Below are 23,911 nucleotides of genomic sequence, written 5' to 3' on the forward strand. Positions count from 1 at the left end.
AGCAGAGCAATGCATTGCTATAAATCACCATAAACGGACTATAAATCACCATAAACGGACTATAAATCACCATAAACGGACTATAAACAGACGCCTATCTCGATCTAAGGCCACAAGCAGAGCAATGCTTTGCTATAAATCACCATAAACGGACTATAAACAGACGTCTAACTCGATCCAAGGCCACAAGCAGAGCAATGCATTGCTATAAATCACCATAAACGGACTATAATCAGACGCCTATCTCGATCCAAGGCCACAAGCAGAGCAATGCATTGCTATAAATCACCATAAACGGACTATTAAAAGATGTCTAACTCGATCCAAGGCCACCAGCGGAGCAATGCATTGCTATCAGACGCCTATCTCGATCCAAGGCCACAAGCAGAGCAATGCATTTCTATAAATCACCATAAACGGACTATAATCAGACGTCTAACTCGATCCAAGGCCACCAGCGGGACAATGCATTGCTATAAATCTCCATAGACGGACTATAAACAGACATCTAACTCGATCCAAGGCCACCAGCGGAGCAATGCATTTCTATAAATCACCATGAACGGACTATTAAAAGATGTCTAACTCGATCCAAGGCCACCAGCGGAACAATGCATTGCTATAAATCTCCATAAACGGACTATAAACAGACGTCTAACTCGAATCAAGGCCACCAGCGGAGCAATGCATTGCTATAAATGACCATAAACGGACTTAAACAGACGCCTATCTCGATCCAAGGCCAACAGCGGAGCAATGCATTGCTATAAATGACCATAAACGGACTTAAACAGACGCCTATCTCGATCCAAGGCCAACAGCGGAGCAATGCATTGCTATAAATGACCATAAACGGACTTAAACAGACGCCTATCTCGATCCAAGGCCAACAGCGGAGCAATGCATTGCTATAAATGACCATAAACGGACTTAAACAGACGCCTATCTCGATCCAAGGCCACAAGCAGAGCAATGCATTGCTATAAATCACCATAAACGGACTACAAATCACCATAAACGGACTATAAACAGACGTCTAACTCGATCCAAGGCCACCAGCGGAGCAATGCATTGCTATAAATCACCATGAACGGACTATTAAAAGATGTCTAACTCGATCCAAGGCCACCAGCGGAGCAATGCATAGCTATAAATCACCATAAGCGGACTATAATCAGAAGTCTAACTCGATCCAAGACCACCAGCGGAGCAATGCATTGATAAGCAATGCATTGCTATAAATCACCCTAAACAGACTATAAAAAGATGTCTACCTCGATCCAAAGCCACCAGCGGAGTAATGCATTGCTATAATGCATTGCTATAAATCTCCATAGACGGACTGTAAACAGACGTCTAAATCGATCCAAGGCCACCAGTGGAGCAATGCATTGCTATAAATCACCATAAACGGACTATAATCAGAAGTCTAACTCGATCTAAGGCCTGCAGCGGAGCAATGCATTGCTATAAATCACCATAAACAGACTATAAAAAGATGTCTAACTCGATCCAAAGCCACCAGCGGAGTAATGCATTGCTATAAATCACCATAAACGGACTATAAAAAGATGTCTAACTCGATCCAAGGCCACCAGCGGAGCAATGCATTGCTATAAATCACCATAAACAGACTATAAAAAGACGTCAAACTCGATCCAAAGCCACCAGCGGAGTAATGCATTGCTATAAATCTCCATAAACGGACTATAATCAGACGTCTAACTCGATCCAAGGCCACCAGCGGAGTAATGCATTGCTATAAATCTCCATAAGAGCAATGCATTGCTATAAATCTCCATAAACGGACTATAATCAGACGTCTAACTCGATCCAAGGTCACCAGCGGAGCAATGCATTGCTATAAACCACCATAAACGGACTATAAACAGATGTCTAACTCAATCCAAGGCCACCAGCGGAACAATGCATTGCTATAAATCACCATAAACGGACTATGACCAGACGTCTAACTCGATCCAAGGCCACCAGCGGAGTAATGCATTGCTATAAATCTCCATAAACGGACTATAAACAGACGTCTAACTCGATCCAAGGCCATCAGCGGAGCAATGCATTGCTATAAATCACCATAAACAGACTATAAAAAGACGTCAAACTCGATCAAAAGCCACCAGCGGAGTAATGCATTGCTATAAATCACCATAAACGGACTATGACCAGACGTCTAACTCGATCCAAGGCCACCAGCGGAGTAATGCATTGCTATAAATCTCCATAAGAGCAATGCATTGCTATAAATCTCCATAAACGGACTATAAACAGACGTCTAACTCGATCCAAGGCCATCAGCGGAGCAATGCATTGCTATAAATCACCATAAACTGACTATAATCAGACGTCTAACTCGATCCAAGGCCACCAGCGGAGCAATGCATTGCTATAAACCACCATAAACGGACTATAAAAAGATGTCTTACTCGATCCAAGACCACCAGCGGAGCAATGCATTGCTATAGCTCACCATAAACGGAGACTATAAAAAGATGTCTAACTCGATCCAAGGACACCAGCGGAGCAATGCATTGCTATAGCTCATCACCATAAACGGACTATAAACAGACGTCTGACTTGATCCAAGGTCACCAGCGGAGCAATGCATTGATATAAACCACCATAAACGGACTATAAAAAGATGTCTAACTCGATCCAAGGCCACCAGCGGAACAATGCATTGCTATAAATCTCCATAAACGGACTATAATCAGACGTCTAACTCGATCCAAGGTCACCAGCGGAGCAATGCATTGCTCTAACCCACCATAAACGGACTATAAAAAGATGTCTTACTCGATCCAAGACCACCAGCGGAGCAAGGCATTGCTATAGCTCACCATAAACGGACTAAGCAATGCATTGCTATAAATCACCATAAACGGACTATGAACAGACGTCTAACTCGATCCAAGGCCACCAAAGGACTTAAGTCCCGCTGATTCCGATTACGTTAAAATGTGTTGTGACACATGTGACATAAAATGATGCTGCAGGATTACGTATTCACTAACTCGATCCAAGGACACCAGCGGAGCAATGCATTGCTATAGCTCATCACCATAAACGGACTATAAACAGACGTCTAACTTGATCCAAGGTCACCAGCGGAGCAATGCATTGCTATAAATCACCAGAAACGGACTATAAACAGACGTCTAACTCGATCTAAGGCCACCAGCGGAGCAATGCATTGCTATAAACAACCATAAACGGACTATAAAAAGATGTCTTACTCGATCCAAGACCACCAGCGGAGCAAGGCATTGCTATAGCTCACCATAAACGGACTATAAAGAGACGTCTTACTTGATCCAAGGTCACCAGTGGAGCAATGCATTGCTATAAACCACCATAAACGGACTATAAACAGATGTCTAACTCAATCCAAGGCCACCAGCGGAACAATGCATTGCTATAAATCTCCATAGACGGACTATAAACAGACGTCTAACTCGATCCAAGGCCACCAGCGGAACAATGCATTGCTATAAATCTCCATAGACGGACTATAAACAGACGTCTAACTCGATCCAAGGCCCCCAGCGGAGCAATGCATTGCTATAAATCTCCATAAACGGACTATAATCAGACGTCTAACTCGATCCAAGGCCACCAAAGGACTTAAGTCCCGCTGATTCCGATTACGTTAAAATGTGTTGTGACACATGTGACATAAAATGATGCTGCAGGATTACGTATTCAAATCGTCCTATAATCAGACGTCTAACTCGATCCAAGGCCACCAGCGGAGCAATGCATTGCTGTAAATCGCCATAAACGGACTATAAAAAGACGTCTAACTCGATCCAAGGCCACCAGCGCAGCAATGCATTGCTATAAATCACCATAAACGGACTATAATCAGACGTCTAACTCGATCCAAGGCCACCAAAGGACTTAAGTCCCGCTGATTCCGATTACGTTAAAATGTGTTGTGACACATGTGACATAAAATGATGCTGCAGGATTACGTATTCAAATCGTCCTAAGGATCCCTGCCCCACTGCACGCAAAGCACAAGAGAGCTCCACTGTGTTTGTGGGGTTTTTTTGTACAGACGGTAGCCTCCTTATAATTTCGTTTTGTATATAAAATGTGGCGCAACGCTTTTAATGGTCTAGTTGACCAGGAGACTCAGTTGGCAAAAGCGACAGTATAACAATGTGAGGTCCAGGGTTCGAATTCTGGGTTAGCCCTGCTGAACGTTTACATTACACACAGAACATTGTTAATGGTTCAACTGTGTTTTATTTCATCTCTATCATTTTTTCATGAAAGTTCCTTTTTTTGGGAAATTCATCATCATAGTGCTACTCATTCCGAAAACCAGTTTCTAATGCACAGCTACAGTTTTAGTCGTTGTACGAGGATCCGCTAATAACAAATAAATATCGTCCTGCCTTTTCTCCTCACTTTCTATAAGAAATTTCGACAATAACATTAACGTCTTCACGTGTGATATTGAATAGTTCCTTTTCCTGATAGCTTGGCTTGGCAATACGTTTGTGTCGCTTGTAGCCTCGAACAGAAAGTGCTACTCTAATGAAAATATATCGATTTCACATTTTCGATACAAAGAGCAGTATGTCGCCCGAAATCCCATTCAGAAAATGTGTTGTTTTCAATTATGTGCGCTACACGATTCCCAACTGTTGCTACCGTTAAGTGGTCATCTTAATGGACGAGTCAGTAACACATTCAAAAGTAACTGTCAATTCGTCGAGGTATTCCCTGGTGAGACACTTTGCCACTATCCATACACTTAAATATATTCCTGCCTCGAACTCGCGATCTACGCCACCTAATCCCCCAGTCAATAAATACCAAACGACTCTAATCACTAAATTTCCGCCACTTCCACAAAATACGAGGCCTGTGTGTCTAAATGGTCAGTACTAGATTATCGTTTACATGATGATAGTAGCACGCTATGGTTAGAATCATGGGGAGGCGAGGGGGAGCAATCGACATTTTTAACATCGTCCTTAGTTGGGGTTTTCTAAACATCCTTTAGGACCCCCTGGTATGTGTATAATTTAAGGTTACGCCACAGGATCCGAGGATCAGCGCGCACATCAAAACATATTCTTATGTTTTCTTAAATTGGAGAGGTTCGCACTTCAGATTTGAACTTAAAACACGTGTGTAACCCTCGCCATGCATTAAGTGTGTCCTATACCGTATGTAGTGTACCCTTGTATACAGTTGATTTTAACTTAAAGTACTTTTATCCGAAAGATGAAAAGTTTTATACTGGTATTCATTTGAAGCCCAATATGTAGTCAAATTAATATTCCTTTCTTCTAAAACGAGTATTATTGCTTATTTCAAATGTCAGGACACAGCCCGAAAAGATATCCAATATTGGATGAGCCTATAGGAGACGACCATAAATCTAACACTTAGATAGTGTTTACTGAATTTTGAATCTTATCTTGAAAGTTCAGGTTTTGTGATCAAAGCGTTCCATGTAAGAAAGAAAACCGAATGGCTAAAAATAAAAGTTTAACATATCTTTACGAAACCACAAGCTTTGGTTCGTAGTGTTGATTTTCAATAGTGATTTCCTCACTAAGACTTTTAAAGAACGTCGAGTACGGTGCATCTTGATGTCAAATCCCGAACTTTATAAGTGATCGTTAAAAGTTGACATGTTTTAATCTCTAGTTGAAGCACAGAGCCTTAACTGTAGTTATCCCAACCTGACTCACTCTAATCATAAAAGGTTTGACAGGCAGACAAACTTAACACATCATATCTGCACGCACAACAATCTGTGTTTGGGGTGTAATATGAAGCATACATTTTTGAAGATTATATCATGCAGTGTAAAATTCAGCATATACTTGTTCATTTATTTTCCCGTGACTGTAATGCATAAAACTGTTATCTTTTAAACGACGCGTCTTCAAAAAAAAAAAAGCAACAGTGTGTCTACAATGCGTTATTCTATACATTAATTTCATGCTTTTAAATTGAAATAAATATAAACGTTTTATAACGCTATAGAATTACTTTTATGGGATGAGAAACTATCATTACTGAATAGTGAGACGTAAGCCTATTACGAGGGAGTGTAGACCGGGATAACAGTTTACGAGAATGTGACTATAATGGCGTCACGTTACCAACACAAGGAGGCCGCCTTCAATTACAGTTTGAGCAGGACTCCACATTCATGAATTTTGGGTCGGTCGTATGCTAGTCACGATCGTGTTTCTATTTTCAAAATGACACGTTATGCAGCAATTGCTTGAAAAGGATGTAAAAATGTGAATGTCTCTCGTAGTGTCAACCATGAATAGGGACTTTCCGAATCTTCGTCTCCATTACCACCAATAGTTTGAGACTGGTTCAAGCCGAGCTCACATTTAATTCACGATATAATTATCATAAAAAATTAAGCTCAACCCTACGGTGGCTGATTTGTGCCAGTTTGTTGTTTCGTCTCTTCGCCCCGAAAGGACGACAATACACAAACCTTAATTCTCGCTGTGTCGTCTTTTCGGGTCGGAATCAAAATGTTGGTGAAATTATTGGGGCTTGGTCTTCAAATATATATAAAAAAATGTTAATGAGGAAATCCTATTGTTGTTCGTCTATTTTATTTTTTTGTTTACAAAATCACAACATGACATTAAAAAGATACTTTTGACTTTCGTTGATGGGAAATCCCCAAACATCCGGGCCGAGGATGACACACGTTTTCTCGTATTACAAATTACCAATTTAAGGTTGCTGGCTGGTTTCCCTTATGTCTCACAGCTCGCCTTGAAACGTAAAGCATGTATGACCTATTTAAACATAGTTTCGAATATCATTAAAACGGTTTATTAAACAAAATCCCAAATATATAAAGAAAAAAAAAATAACGATGTCACATAAAAGTGTTCTCAAACATTGGACGTGCTGCCAAGTACATTTTGGTGTAACTCAGGCGGATAAATAGTAAAGACAAGGTACAAGACAAGACTGCCAGGCAACGTGCTACCATGTATTACAAGTATTGCGTCTGTCATATCCTAGATATGTTTTATAGCATTTATCATGTTTCTCGAGATTAGTTGGCCGCCATTTACAATGACCAAAATCCGGTTGAACAGAACTGCTGAGGGTGTTTCAAATGTGTTGGTAGAACGTCCTACAGAATAGAAATGTAGTTTTAATAAAACAGTTTGTTGTATTTTTACCTTGGTGTAATTACCTATTTTACGTCAAACTTCGACTACACTGTTTGCGGTATAAACGAAACCAAACTAAATACAGCGCGGTGGGATATCAATTTAGGGTACGCCGTAAATCAGTATAAACCAGTGATGTCATGTTGCCTATACAAATGCTGTGTTTTCGTATCTATAACAAAAATGACATTTGACATTGGAATGTGAACGCTAACAAACAGTATTTGTAGGCGACATAGCATGCATTCCTTGTGTCTTTACCATACCTTTCATTGTATTGCAGTGCAGATACTTTTTGTTTTTCCTTCAGACTTCTTTCAAAATGCTGCATATATACTAAGAAAAAGGGGCAATCACTTGATTGAGGAACTGACGTTAGTTCCGATTATCATATCTATACACAGTAGTACTGATAATAATACCCGGCCGACAACGCAATATATAAAATTTGTCTCGTCTTCAGAAGCTACTTATCGCAGCGAATAAATTATAAACACATAGTTTATTAAAATGGGGCTTCAAACACAAGCTCATGAACGCGTTTCAGATCATTTCAACTTGTATTGGAAACTTGAGAAGTATTACAGAAAAAGACCACATAAGAAAGACAATCGATGTTGAACCCATCCCACATCGCACGAAGCCCATTCGTTGTAAAAACCTGTATTGATATCAGACTAGCATTTGCTACAGTTGATCTAGACTGAATTGAACGCCGTCGACCAGACAATTCGGTTGATCGGTTAATTAAGCGTCTGTTTAAAGTTTGGAGGATTCAGATGCATTGTCCAGTCGGTAATTCGGACGGAATTGATTGTTTGGGCTATAATCGACATTAACACAACACAGACACTTAAAAAATGGCTACACCAAACGACATCATGCGCAAAGCCGTCTAGTGTGCGTGATTCCCTACTGAGTAACGTTTTTATTATTCTTAAACTAATTATGCATATCAACACTTCCTATCGAATTTTACCAATAGTTGGATATCAATATTCCATAGGTCTAAATAATATGTACTAGATCATTCGAAACAATTAACCGATTACTGACATTCGGAACACTTCGTCCCGTTTACAGTTACTTCCATTGATGACCGAATCGGCTGATATGTTCCGAATGTGATTGAACGTCTACGTATCTCGACCAATGTGTTCCGAATGGTACCATGTGGTATAGTAATGGGACTGTAGTCCATTTCGGACTTAGTGCGTGCCTTCTTCATTTACACAAATACATGAATTATGTATTGTTTATCTTGTCGATAAAGTGGTTGTTTGGTGTAGTAGTGAGTACAGTACATAACCTGATCCGTGATATGTCTGATTGTGTCTGTACATGCCGGGCTTAATGTTGTAATGAAATGATTTGAAGCAGCTTCTGGCGTATCTGGGGCGTGAAACTTAACACTGGATCAAACGGTACTATCTTCACCTCGACCGAATTATTGGACCATGGCGAGCAAAGGGGTTAGGTAGAAACAACACACTGGAAGAGAATTCTCGTATCAAAATATCTGAATATTTTTTTTCAAACATTTCCACCACTGCCTTGTTAAGGACACATCATATATTTCGATTTCACTTAAGTATTACAGGAAATAAAAGCATCATGATCAATTTATATTGTGTTGGTTCACCTTTGCCAAGAGACTACACACGGACAAGAATAAAGGCGATGGCAATAGTATTCAAAAGCATAAAAAATGTAAGACACTCCTTGTTTTGATTTTCAGCCTTCGTGGCTTTCGTAGCTATTATAATTACAAACGACCCAGACAGCCTTGAGATTCGACCCAATTCACCTCTAAAATAACACTGTTTTGCCAAAAAGAACAGCATTATGGAATATCAAACGGAAGGTTGGCCAACGAGTAAGACATTTTAATTTCAGTTCGTAATGAGAAAGCGATATTAGCCGATACATTCAAACGAATTGTTGGCCGGGTCATAAAGAGCAAAGGTAGAACCGTGTTAAGAGTTACGAGCGGTAAATCTTAATTTATAATACATTAATGCTGATTTGGTTTAAACCCTCTTGGCAAACTATGGCGGAAATTATGTATTATTGAGGGGTAGGGTCATTGGTTACCAGAACAGAAGAGGTTGTATAATTTCAAGAACAATGGGGCAAATAATAATATTGTCCAATTCGGTTTATATACATAAAATTCTATAAGGTCTCGATCCCAGGCATGTAAACACAAAAAAACTTGTGGAGAGTACAAGCGTCTATACCACCACGATTGGAAACAGGTGCGAGCGTTTGATTGAGATCGACTAATTTAATTACAGACATCAAGTGCATGGAGTGCACACAATATATGTAGTCGTCCTGATGCTAATTAACATAAAACATATTCGGTTACAGGTCGAAGTTCTGGGGAACATGGGTCCCAGACACAGCCAGGTGGCCAACTGTTTCGCTGCTAGTTTTTCCCCTGAACATTACCTGGTAATGCCAACAACATTATTATTTTGGAAAAAATGCTGCATGTTTTTTTTTTTATTTTTTGTTTTTTAAATTGATACAGTTTGAAGTCATTAAGGTTATAGTGAATTCATGTCGGTGAAAAAAGAACCCTTGCAAAGAAACATAGAGGCAATACAGAACAGTGAAATTATCTCCGAGGTTCTGCAATGAGTTAAACATGTATTTCAAGAGTATCTTAAGATTCGTGGACAGACATCAGCTATAGACTTAATGAGAAAAAAACTGCTGATCAAGCAAACGAGTTACTAGTTCGACCACACAAGATTCAGAAACAACAAATATTCGAAACAAACATCCAGGTACGTCTATTGCGCCCAGCGCCAGGCTTAGATATCAAACATTTTTCAGGCCTTTTATAATGTTGCTGCTACTGTAGAAATTGCTATTTCTCGATTATGTTTTCAATTCCTATCACAATAATATGTATGCTGTTGTCTGCTTTATGTACTGAGAACTCAGGGGTCATACACTTTACTTATTTTTCTAGAGACGCCGAGGGAGGAAAATATGACCGGGAACCTCGAGTGCCAGCATGAACACTTTTTTTTTATTTTAGAGTCATGTGATCAATATGATCCAATCAGATACGTCGTTAGATTGATGAGTTATATAATAATGAAGACATTTCATCTCGTCTTACCATTTGGCTAACTCGTACCCTATAATCAAAATAAGACTTTCCGAAATCAAAAGCGCTTACATTGTCAATACTTCGTCAATACTCTGATAAAGTAATGTACAAAGCGCGCATGTCAGATCATACATTTCTTTAAGTGCCTTAATAGCGTGTGAACATTTTTTTATGTAATAATGATCAGACGAGATAAGGTGAAATGCTTCCTTGATTCAATTGCTTGGTACACTTGAGAATTTCATGGCCGCGTATTATTCATCAAAAGAAGGAAACTTAATCACCAATACGTATTACAAGTTTCCGACTGTCCACTTCATTACAGGACAAAGCGGTGCGACAAATGACCCATCCAGGACGTCCCACTTCCAGATGTCCAACCGGGACAAGAGTTAGGGAAGTTGCTGAAACTGAGTCATAAATCTAAGCAAGTTTGAATTGTGTCTTAACATTTATTATTATTATACCTTCTGTTAAAATCTCGTAATCTGATTGGTTGAGAAAGGTGTGAACATGTTCAATGTTACTTGCTCGTTTTACAAAGATAAAAAAGACAGGGTGACATTCCAAAAAATATCACATGCGCCAAACGTATGCGTGCACGGTTCGTCCCAGTGCCAGGATGGTATTCCAAAAAATATCACATGCGCCAAACGTATGCGTGCACGGTTCGTCCCAGTGCCAGGGTGTTATTCCAAAAAATATCACATGCGCCAAACGTATGCGTGCACGGTTCGTCCCAGTGCCAGGGTGTTATTCCAAAAAATATCACATGCGCCAAACGTATGCGTGCACGGTTCGTCCCAGTGCCAGGATGTTATTCCAAAAAATATCACATGCGCCAAACGTATGCGTGCACGGTTCGTCCCAGTGCCAGGATGTTATTCCAAAAAATATCACATGCGCCAAACGTATGCGTGCACGGTTCGTCCCAGTGCCAGGGTGTTATTCCAAAAATTGTTACATGCGCCGAATGTATGCGCCCCTGGTTCATCCCAGTGAAAACTTTTCTGAAACGTTTGTCGACCTTTAAAAATGGTGAAGTGGTGAAACACCTAAACATGACACTCGGTATAATAAAATAAAAATCACATTCATGAGAGGGCGATATTGCATATTTTCACCCCTCGGAAAGCATTGTTGACCTCGGCTTCGCCTCGGTCAACAATGCTTCCTTGGGGTGAAAATATGCAATATCGCCCTCTCATGAATGCGATATTTATATATTGTTTAATCAGTTTTGTCATTGAAATGACAACAGTAAGAACCAACTAACTAGTATCTAAAGTTTTCTACGACTGCATGTCAGGTCAGACTTCATGGAAAACTATAAGACACGTTGTTTTCGCGTTGTAAGCTGTGTCAGACAAAATCAATAAGCCTGACTGGCTATATCAATAGAGATATATGCTAGCTCCCCCATCATCCTGTTTAGACGCTGAAAATGATCACATAATGCAAACGGCGAGTTCGCTCGTAAAACACGACCAGTGTGTACAAAATCTAACGAATACTGCAAGAACTGGGTCATGTTGGCTTTTCCTGATATTGACAATTTCCTTAGATCTTGAAAAAGCTGGTTGTTTACTAAAATTAGCCGAGATAAAAGATAGGTTCTGGTGTAAAAAGTATGTTTATACTAGTATGATCTGCGATAACGGTTTGATATAGGACATGGTGTGTCAACATTTACGTTCGATAAAGCGACCAAGTAGCTTCAGTGTGTGTAAGATATAACCCATGTACGTACACATAGAAACGATAGCATCTGACCTCAAACCTCATCCCTTTACGGCCCTTGCATATTGAGCGGCTGGATCATAAAAAGTGGACAGATTTCTCCCTAGAAAATCTAGGTTTTTTAACTGTTCTCCTCATAGCAGAAAATTGATGGGCTGGATACATTGTAAGACATCGTCTGACTTTTGCTTCTCTATTCGATATTTATCGTCTGCTTGTTGCCTTACTTGATGGATAGCCATTACACTGTTTTGACGATTCTGGAGGGGCAACATTAGTCGCCTCTTTTGATCATGCAGTGGGGTACAACAAGCCCTGCACGGGTGCCGCTGTTAGAAACAAGAGTATTTTGGACACTTATAGTGTAAGAATATATTGTGAATTGAGTCGACCACCTAAGTTGTATTGCCTATCTTACGGCGCCTATAAAAAAAATAATGAAATTAAGATTAAATCTTATCATCAACTATATTGTATCCCATTTAACTTTCGGTGTCGATATGTGTTTATGTTGTTATAATAAGTGTGTTTTATCGTTCGTATTTGGTCGTCTTTTCTCCTTTATCATGAATGTTCACAGTTCAGTTTGAGTAGATCCTGTATTTATTACCTTGTGACACCTTAACATGAATAAGTGTCGTCTCTAAGCCTCGGATTACGATATTTTCAGTGCCCAGATGTGTGACAAATCTAACAAATATGTTTCACGTGTTCATATCTAGCGAGGATTTTGAAGAAATAAACAATGAAATCAGACAACGTGACGAAGTCATTGAAAATACACGAACAACCGAAAACATTAAACCATTGTCTGTTTAAACTGATAACAACAGCAAAGAAATGTTTGTATTTTAAATGAAAAAGTACCATGTTGTAACATAGAATGGACTGAAACGACAAGACAGCAGACACCGAGAATACACACCAAAAGAAAGGAAGATAGGAAACAGAGGCAAATTTAAAAGGCGCGTGAATTCGACGCATGCGCGTTATCGCATGACTAACTTCTGTCTACCACTCGGTTATTAAACAAATTCATTACCATTATTTGAAAAGTAAAAAAAATATTTTACAGACAGACACAAACTAATAGAAAAATTTAAAACGAATACAAAAATTACTTTAAAATGTCAATCTACGCAGTTGAAAAAACGACAGCATATTAGCGCAAAGGATTTAGATAAAAAAATGTTCGACCGACAAATTTTTAAACAGTACGACTAATGTATCGCCCTGACATTTGATCGGATGACGTATGTATCGCCCTGACATTTGATCGGATGACGTATATATCGCCCTTACATTTGATCAGATGACGTATGTATCGCCCTGACATTTGATCGGATGACGTATGTATCGTCCTGACATTTGATCGGATGACGTATGTATCGCCCTGACATTTGATCGGATGACGTATACTGATCATGTATCGCCCTGACATCTGATCGGATGACGTATGTATCGCCCTGACATTTGATCGGATGGCGTATACTGATCATATATCGCCCTAACATTTGATCGGATGACGTATGTATCGCCCTGACATTTGATCGGATTGCGTATACTGATCATATATCGCCCTAACATTTGATCGGATGACGTATGGATCGCCCTGACATTTGATCGGATGACGTATGTATCGTCCTGACATTTGATCGGATGACGTATGTATCGACCTGACATTTGATCGGATGACGTATGTATCGCCCTGACACTTGATCGGATGACGTATGTATCGCCCTGACATTTGATCTGATGACGTATGTATCGCCCTGACATTTGATCTGATGACGTATGTATCGCCCTGACATTTGATCTGATGACGTATGTATCGCCCTGACATTTGATCTGATGACGTATGTATCGCCCTGACATTTGATCGGATGACGTATGTAGAACATATATGGAATGTGTTTATCTGCACGTTATTTCACATAGAGGACAGTAAGCGATTCCATGACTCTTTTCATCCATAATTCAGTGAGACTTCTGGACTAAAACAACCATATCCAGGTCTACATATATATATATGTATATGCGTGTTGAAGCATCATTAGTAAGTCTAAATTAAGACTAGTTGTCGGTCTATAGGCAAATTACAAATACGTATGAACACAACCGGTAAGTTGATACACGAGTACGACACATAGAAGATCACCATGAGATAACACAGCAAGGTTCACCCAAAAACATGGTCTACACTTGTTATAACTGAACCGAATTAGCTCATTTTCTCCATTTTTTCCCAAGCACATTTGAAAGGTACACAAGAATTAACGACACAGAATATATGTACACAAGAATTAACTATATATTAGTAAAAGGTTTACAAGAATTGATGACACGGTAGAAAGGTACACAAGAATTAATGACACAGTTGTAAGGTACACAGGAATTGATGACACATTTTAAGGATACACAAGAACATTTGCATTGACCATTAACACCAAAGCAATACTTAAAAAACATTTGTTAATGATGCTAACTCTACAACATAGATATCAAATGAAAGACAACATATGTCCTTAACTAAAGAATCTTAGTTTAATTTATATATCTATACCTTTACAGTGGATCAACCATGTCCGTAAACAAGGTGTACGTGAAGGTGTGTTAGCTAAGCGAGCCAGACTTACGTCATGTTCCTTAAATATTGCGTTACATGCCCACTAGCCCTCGGAATATATAATGTAGGTCCTATTCAAATTCTTTTGATTAAATCTAAAATGTGTCTTACTGAAGTTAAAAGTTGGACAGATACCAAACACGGGAATTACGAGAGTGCAATTGTCATATATCATTTACGTAAACAGAGGGCTATGTGAGTTCACTGGCACAGAGCTGAGAAAATAGTTCACCTAGATCAGGTAAGCATCTTACTTACGATGTGTGAACACTGCACCATTCAAACAAATTATATATTTACAAACGGATATGTCACAAGCCGTTCTCCGTTTCTCCATTTCTCTTGCCACCCAATTAACCACTACCGAGTTGGGACGATCTGTTATTGATGATAATGTACAGTAATTGACTATTCAACCGTATCACGAGTTCTGGAAATCAATAGCGAAGCAGAAGGTGCACTCATTGTCACTGTGTTAATTCGTGTCTGGTTTCTGTGATGCCAAAGCGTTTGTTAGAGATGAGTTCGGTCATATTGCGCTTCTGCACTAAGAGTGCATCAGCAAAACCTATTATTGTTATTTACTGTTCGTGAACAACACCGAAAAAAACAGTATGACGAGTTCAATATCCTTTAGTCCCTCCCTGATGATTTGGCTACCAGCCTCCCAGCGGGACCTAAATTCTCAAACCGGATCCCAAACATATTCTCGCACGGTACTGTTAGAAATGACGATAACTGTTTTCTTGTTCCTGCCGTTCGGATCTTCCAGATTTGTACCAAGGAATCTCAAAAGCGTACGTCACTCGGCACACCGTTGTTTATTCCCTTGGTACAGAGGTTTTCCAAACAGAACATTTCGAATACAGAAATGCACTTAATTACGCCTCTTGTCAACTGGGGAAAATCATGACTTTGTTTTTATGGGCAAAAATTGCGCACGTGATGACATGGCACGAGCACTTTTGAAGTACAGCAACAGTTAATGCGTCATTACATCAATAAACATAATGACCGACAGTTAATCATGTTAACTAGAACACTTATAGGGTTACGCATGTAGGGGTCTGGTACGGAACAGAAAACTAAAAAACTTCCTTCGGGATGAAATCTACACATAAAACCGCAAGATATGGTAATTTACGACACATAGTTCCGTTCAAACATGGGATGGGTGGATTTATACACTTTTTTTTCTAACTTTAGATAAAGGTGTGCAGCACTAAACTAGAATAAAATGGGAAGGAAAACACTTAAATACCTAAATGTATGAACATGTATTCAGTATAGATCTAAGCCGCCTACACATATTCTTCGTACGATTCCATTCACAAAGTTACACTAAACAGCAGAAGATCGATCTGAGCTTCGTGCTTAGCTGTCACTGGTGCGTAGGCTTCTCCGCTTCTGGGGTCAACTCGGGTCACGGTCGGGCTTTTTAAGATTTAATGTTGCTCATTGTACTAGCCCCTATTAGTTCAAGAAGCATGAAGGTTTGTCTACCAGGGAACATCTAAGATTGATTTGTAGCCCCATTTTGTATCGACCGCGTACGTATAACGCAGCTCGAGTGTAAAATCTGAGTCAGTAAGTTAAGGAGCCATTGTTAGCTTGATCTATACATTTATCAAGCAACGATATTATCTATTAAGCCAGTATTAGTGAATTAATTGATAGTGTTTTGCTAGTCAGCTGAAACACAATACTTTCTAACTACATGTAGACATGTTCAAGTAGACATACTGCTGAGCGGAGAAATGTAAACTTAGAACTGTATGGTGAAGCTAACAAGGTACCGAGAGAAAGAAAACGAACCATGTGTCATTTGAATACAAGGAAACGTATGCAACGTATATAAGTTTTGTATGTAAGAGTATTATATATATCTGACTGATGTTGAACACATTTGTAGTCTACGTACGGCACAGCTGTGTTACGTACGTACTGCATACAATAAACGGTATACTCCCCTCCCCACCCACGTACTATATACAATAAACGGTATACTCCCCACCCTCCCAACACACACACACTTTCCCCCCTCCGTAGGGTAGGAGTGTATACTTGTAGCCTCCTTTCTGTTGCTCCATAGGTAAGGATGTGAATATGTGTGTATACACACAAACCTGTAGTATTACACATACAATACACCATCCTTATGTCACAAATCATTATCAATGGCACGGGTTATGAATGTAAGAATACAAATCTGTTCAAGTAGATTATGCCAAGTGCAACTCTGCCTGTGCCCCATTAGGAACCGGCGATGTTCATGCCAGGGATACTCCGAGGTACTTAGATCTACCTAGATATGAGTGAAGTTATAATCTGAGTGAGGTAGTGTATGTGTGCTTAGCTGTGCGGGTATAACTGATCAAAGAATTTCATTTTCTCCTAGAATGTTAATCAAGGGATGCATTTTCAGAACATTTCACGGAAATATGAATGCTTTTTAAGCAGACGACTCAGGTGAAAATTATCTTATTAACATAAAACACACGCAAGACGTGACAAACGCTCTGATAACCTTAACAGGTATACTGGTATACCACTCAGATGATTACATATAGGGTCCCACTCAGCTCGTGTACAATGTGTAATACTCGTGTTCTTACTATCGATTTATAAAACAAATCACCAGATAAAAACGGTGATGATAAATCGTACTCACCTGAACAGAGGATTGTGAGGACGAACCATGATTTCAGGTTTGACACGTTATTCCATAACCGAGTTGAAACACATTCACACATTTTAACTCCTGCACGTCTGAAGTTCTACAAGAGAACTAGCGAGTGAGTCATGTAACGTTAGCGTTTAATCATGAATTGACTGGTCTCTCCGTGAGGGCCTTTATACCGGCCTGCGTCAAATATCATAACACAGGCGGAAGCTACGTCACAAAAAACCGCCTAGTCCGAATTATAAAGAACGTATATATATATGATAGTTATATGTAAACATTGATCTATCATTGGTAGTGTTCACATGTCAGACAATTGTCCGTTGAGCATCGCGTGCTGCTCTATGTCAAATCCTCACGCTCTAGTTCACCGTTAATGTGGGCCTAAGTATGGAATCGGCGCAGCGCCAAAGGACTGGCGCACGAGTTCAATGTGTTAGCGTTTTTTCAAAATTTTGAGTTTTCTTTCTAGAATATCTGGTAATTGATTTGTAAATGAATTGTGATATTACAGCAGACTCTTTTAATTTTACTAAACATAGTTTAAGGATACCCGTACTACAGCCAAAAACTGTAACTTAAGTGTTGGACGTCGCTTTTTTCCGGCAGGACTACATGTATGTCTTCGATACATTGCGGGAATTTTATGAGAAATAATAAATATACAAAATATAACCAATAGGAGTGTTTTGAGCGGGGCTAGGCGGGGAATCGAACCCTGGACTTCAGGTCGATGTGCTATCGCTCTAACCGATTGTGCTACCTTGTCAATAGAAGTGCCTTGGCCCAACTGTGCTACAGTTTTATCCTAATATAAGAAACCCACGGTGCAGTGGGACAGGGATCTAGAGACGATTACCAATAATTGCATCCGTTCTGTGGTATTTTCAATAGTGAGGCTATAAGTGCTTCGTTCTTGGTTTTTTTTATAATAATAACTATAATAGTTTGTCAAGATATGCCCATCTCTGTGATTTTGAATAATACTGATGTCGGAGGAGAGATGGGTGAAAATGTTGAGATACTGTAATTAACTTGTGCCTAATATGTCATGTTCTTCAAATAAATATTGTTAAACAAAACTAGGGGATTGGCCAATGGTGTTGTATAGGAGAAGAGAGTTATCACGGATTGGGCATGTCTTAAAAACACACCTCGCATGAAAATTTAAATAGTGGCCAGAACGAAAAAAAATACGAATATTTTTAAAGCAAACAAAGTTACTATATTTAAATATCGTTGAATGTTTTAAAACGTCTGACAAAATCTAAAGGACTATGTCAACATGCGTGTAATATCAAGTCCTCAACTATCTAAATCACGCCCACCAGATTCCACTTAATCAAAATGCGTATCGTGAGAATTCTAAAAATTCCAGAAGTATGACAGATATCCCGTGGTTGTTGTTTTTAAACATTTATTCATATCAATAGACATGTTATTCCATGCTGGCTCTGTTGTATTACAAATTCGTTTTTGCAACATATTCGCATGCACTTTTGTTGAAAGATCAACGTCCCCTAGTCTCGTTCAACCAGATGCTTGTTCGGCGTAGCTTACGCAGACTAAAAGAGTCTGGTTGGACGAGACTAAACGCCCCACTGCAGACAAAACATTTGAGAGTTCCACTGTTTTTCGTACATAAAATTACATCCCTTACATTCTTTTTTGGATGACTGTAGCGCGACTTATTATCAGGGTACTAGGCAAGGTTGCTCACTTCGAGCGATTATGCAAATTGAAATTACCTGAATTGTACTTATGCCGGGTCGGGAAAGAATAAACCTGATCAATTCCAAGAAATCAATGTATATATAAGTTGTAAAACTTGTTTCAAAATCCTATTTCTCAATTATGTATTGCTTCATATTATACTATAAATGTAACAAAAATATGAAATAAAGTTTATGTCATCTTATCAAGAATTTCTTCTCCTTATACAGAATCAGCAAAACATGTGCATACATCCTTACATATTTGTTTATTCAATCAGAAATTGTTTATGGATTACATGTACCTCGTATCAAGTTTGGAGCTATATGCTCGTGGTGGCGTGTATGAGCCTGTAATAATGGACGTCTTCCCGTGCAAGCATGAGCCGTTGTTTTGTATTGTTTAAGCATTACCTTTGTCTATTTTTAGGTTACTGTTTTTGTTTATGTTTCTAAACATTAAGTGTTTTAATTAATAACGGAACTGCGTCATAGCCTCGATCTGAATTCTGTAGGAACTGTAGCATGTTCACCCGATGTAGTTTGGAATTGTTTTCGTGAAGATTTTAATTTTCCATAATATGGCAAAATACAATCACCGAAAATCGATACCAATCCAAGCGGAGACGTGGCAGCGGTATACTTGTATAATGACCATTGCTAAAATAAGTTTGTAGGTCAAGGTCATTTTACTTCAATATGGCCGCTCATGGCGGCTTCACATTCAGTGTGATGGATGTTACCACAGTTTTGTATGTCGAGACCGTTGATAAAGTAGAATCTCTAACCAGATTTGCAGTATGAGTGGTGCTTTACAATTTACAATACATTTCATACTGGTTATGGAATTGTCATTTCCCATAATATCGTTTTTGCTACGAAATCATTTTGCAGCCATAAAACGCATTATAATATTGATTTGATTCAATGTTTAAATAATTATCAACAGAACACGCATGTGGAAACGGTTGTAGAAAAACACGAGCGCACAACAAGATGTCGAATATCTGCTTACAGTAGATATGGGAAAGACGAACCCTTAACGAGGAATAATTAGATAATTGATGTTATTAGTAGCGTTTGCGAAGTTTCCTGACAGTGCTGTTTTTTTCTCCCCCTCGCTGAGCCGCTAAGGCCACATGGTGGTGTATATAATACACCTATTTTCGACTTCAAATCCCTATAAATAATAGTTCAATAGTATACACTATCTTTTGATCACCAACAGCTATCGCATGTACATCCTTTGAGAAACGCCACGACCTGTATACTTGTGCACTATGCGCCTGCTGCGGTGGTTTTATCTTAAAACATAATCACAATTCAAAGAATGATATGAATGTTATTTGGCTTTTTTCAATGGGTGGATACATGTTTTCTATAAAAAAAATCTGGCATCTTCAAGACGTGCTAGGTTAAACGGAGACTGTCCTCATTACGAAAAGTGACTAAGTAGTATACCTTATCGATATAACACCGTATCTGAAGGGATAAATCACCTTACAGGGAAATAATTACTCGCGCTTGAGTTTCCCCGGTCATATTTGTCTAATTCGGAATCTTTTGAGAAAAATGAGCAAGTAGCTTCACACCCGAGCTCCGTGATGCTGAAGAAGAAGACAAAGTGCCGAGTGACAGAAGAAGTAGACAAAGTTCCGAGTGTCAGAAGAAGAAGACAAAGTTCCAGTTTACAGAAGAAATAGATAAAGTTCCGATTGACAGATGAAGAACAAGAAGATAAAGTTCTGAGTGACAGAAGCAATAGACAAAGTGCCGAGTGTCAGAAGAAGAACAAGAACAAAGTTCCGGGTGACAGAAGAAGATAAAGAAGACAAAGTTCCGAGTGACATAAGAAGAAGACAACGTTCCGAGTGACAGAAGAAATAGACAAAGAGCCGAGTGACAGAAGAAGAAGATAACGTTCCGAGTGACAAAAGAAGGCAAAGTTCCGAGTGAGAGAAGAAACAGACTGTATGCCGAGTGACAGAAGAAGACAACGTTCCGAGTGACAGAAGAAATAGACAAAGTGCCGAGTGACAGAAGCAGACAAAGTGCCGAATGACAGAAGAAGACAAAGTGTTGATACAGAAGAAGAACAAGAAGATAAAGTTCCGAGTGACAGAAGAAAATGACAAAGTGCCGAGTGACAGAAGAAGAAGACAAAGTGCCGGGTGACAGAAGAAAATGACAAGCAACCGAGTGACAGAAGAAGAAGACAAAGTTCCAAATGACAGAAGAAGAAGACAAACTTCCGAGTGACAGAAGAAAACGACAAACTTCCGAGTGACAGAAGAAGAAGACAAACTTCCGGGTGACAGAAGAAATAGATAAAGTTTCGAGAGACAGCAGAAGAAGACAATGTTCCGGGTGACAAAAAAAAGACATAGTGTCGAGTGACAGAAGAAGAAGACAAAGTGCTGAGTGACAGAAGAAGAAGACAAACTCCCGAGTGACAGAAGAAGCCGACAAAGTTTCGAGTGACAGAGAAGACAACGTTCTGGGTGACAGAAGAAATAGATAAAGTTCCGAGTGACTGTAGAAGAACAAGAAGACAAAGTTCCGGGTAACAAAATAAGAACAAGAAGATAAAGTTCCGGATGACAGAAGAAATAGACAAAGTGTCAAATGACAGAAGAAGAAAAAGAAGACAAAGTTCTGGGTGACAGAAGAAGAAGGCAAAGTTCCGAGTGACAGAAGAAGAAGACAACGTTCCGAGTGACAGAAGAAAAAGACAAAGTGACGAGTGACAGAAGAAGACAAAGTGCCGAGTGACAGAAGCAGACAAAGTGTCGAGTGACAAAAGAAACAAAGTGCCGAGAGACAGAAGAAGACAAAGTGCCGATTGACAGGAGACGACTACAATAATGACGCGTCAGTCTTAACCTTTGGACAACTGGGTTGATCGTCTGCTTTGATATATAAAAAGATATGTATTGCTTTTATGTTTCACGCAATTTTTCGTTTCCTCTCGGGCATCTATTTTTCTTGCACTTGCCAAGGATAATAAATGTATAATGTGTTCATTGAAAAGGAAAGAGCGTTTTAAGAAGGACACATTACTGCTTTGGAAAACAATGTAATATTTTGCGAATTTTATGAAGTTGACAATGCCTAGATATGATGCTGGTTATATATGCCACATAATAATATGTATCTGATGTCGGTTATCAATGTCTAGGTATGATTCGAGTTATATATGCCACGTAATAACATGTATATATGATGGCGGTTATCAATCTCTAGGTATGATTCGGGTTATATATGACACGTAATAACATGTATATATGATGTCGGTTATCAATGTCTCGGTATGATTCGGGTTATATATGCCACGTAATAATATGCATCTGATGTCGGTTATCAATGTCTAGGTATGATTCGGGTTATATATGACACGTAATAACATGTATATATGATGTCGGTTATCAATGTCTCGGTATGATTCGGGTTATATATGCCACGTAATAACATGCATATATGATGTCGGTTATCAATGTCTAGGTATGATTCGAGTTATATATGCCACGTAATAACATGTATATATGATGGCGGTTATCAATCTCTAGGTATGATTCGGGTTATATATGACACGTAATAACATGTATATATGATGTCGGTTATCAATGTCTAGGTATGATTCGGGTTATATATGACACGTAATAACATGTATATATGATGTCGGTTATCAATGTCTCGGTATGATTCGGGTTATATATGCCACGTAATAACATGCATATATTATGTCGGTTATCAATGTCTAGGTATGATTCGAGTTATATATGCCACGTAATAACATGTATATATGATGGCGGTTATCAATCTCTAGGTATGATTCGGGTTATATATGACACGTAATAACATGTATATATGATGTCGGTTATCAATGTCTAGGTATAATTCGGGTGATATATGCCACGTAATAATATGTATCTGATGTCGGTTATCGATGTCTGGGTATGATTCGGGTTATATATGCCACGTAATAATATGCATCTGATGTCGGTTATCAATGTCTAGGTATGATTCGGGCTATATATGCCACGTAATAACATGTATATATGATGTCGGTTATCAATGTCTCGGTATGATTCGGGTTATATATGCCACGTAATAATATGTATCTGATGTCGGTTATCGATGTCTGGGTATGATTCGGGTTATATATGCCACGTAATAATATGTATCTGATGTCGGTTATCAATGTCTGGGTATGATTCGGGTTATATATGCCACGTAATAACATGCATATATTATGTCGGTTATCAATGTCTAGGTATGATTCGAGTTATATATGCCACGTAATAACATGTATATATGATGCCGGTTATCAATGTCTAGGTATGATTCGGGTTATATATGCCACGTAATAACATGTATATGATGTCGGTTATCAATGTCTAGGTATAATTCGGGTGATATATGCCACGTAATAACATGTATATATGATGTCGGTTATCAATATCTAGGTATAATTCGGGTGATATATGCCACGTAATAATATGTATCTGATGTCGGTTATCAATGTCTAGGGATACTTCGGGTTATATATGCCACATAATAACATGTATATGATGTCGGTTATCAATGGCTAGGTATGATTCGGGTTATATATGACACGTAATAACATGTATATGATGTCGGTCATCAATGTCTAGGTATGATTCGGGCTGTATATGCCACGTAATAACATGTATATGATGTCGGTTATCAATGTCTAGGTATGATTCGGGTTGTATATGCCACGTAATAACATGTATATATTATGTCGGTTATCGATGACTAGGTATAATTCGGGTTATATATGCCACATAATAACATGTATAT

The 23,911-nt window shown here is 38.9% G+C and overlaps 1 protein-coding gene across 2 annotated transcripts in view; it reads right to left on the bottom strand.

The window, feature by feature from the left end:
- Nucleotides 1–17,734, bottom strand: part of LOC110455359 — a 66,673-nt gene extending 48,939 nt beyond the window's left edge. Inside the window, exon 1 of one of the 2 annotated variants that reach the window (XM_021505450.1) lies at nucleotides 17,364–17,734. In XM_021505450.1, the coding sequence (XP_021361125.1) occupies nucleotides 17,364–17,445 (82 nt within the window). In that variant the 5' untranslated portion in view covers nucleotides 17,446–17,734. The remainder of the gene's footprint in view (nucleotides 1–17,363) is intronic. The other variant, XM_021505459.1, reaches the window with a different exon arrangement.
- Between the last annotated feature and the right edge of the window lie 6,177 nt (nucleotides 17,735–23,911).

The sequence above is a fragment of the Mizuhopecten yessoensis genome, unplaced genomic scaffold, assembly GCF_002113885.1.
Source record: "Mizuhopecten yessoensis strain PY_sf001 unplaced genomic scaffold, ASM211388v2 scaffold923, whole genome shotgun sequence".
Lineage (NCBI taxonomy): Eukaryota > Metazoa > Mollusca > Bivalvia > Pectinida > Pectinidae > Mizuhopecten > Mizuhopecten yessoensis.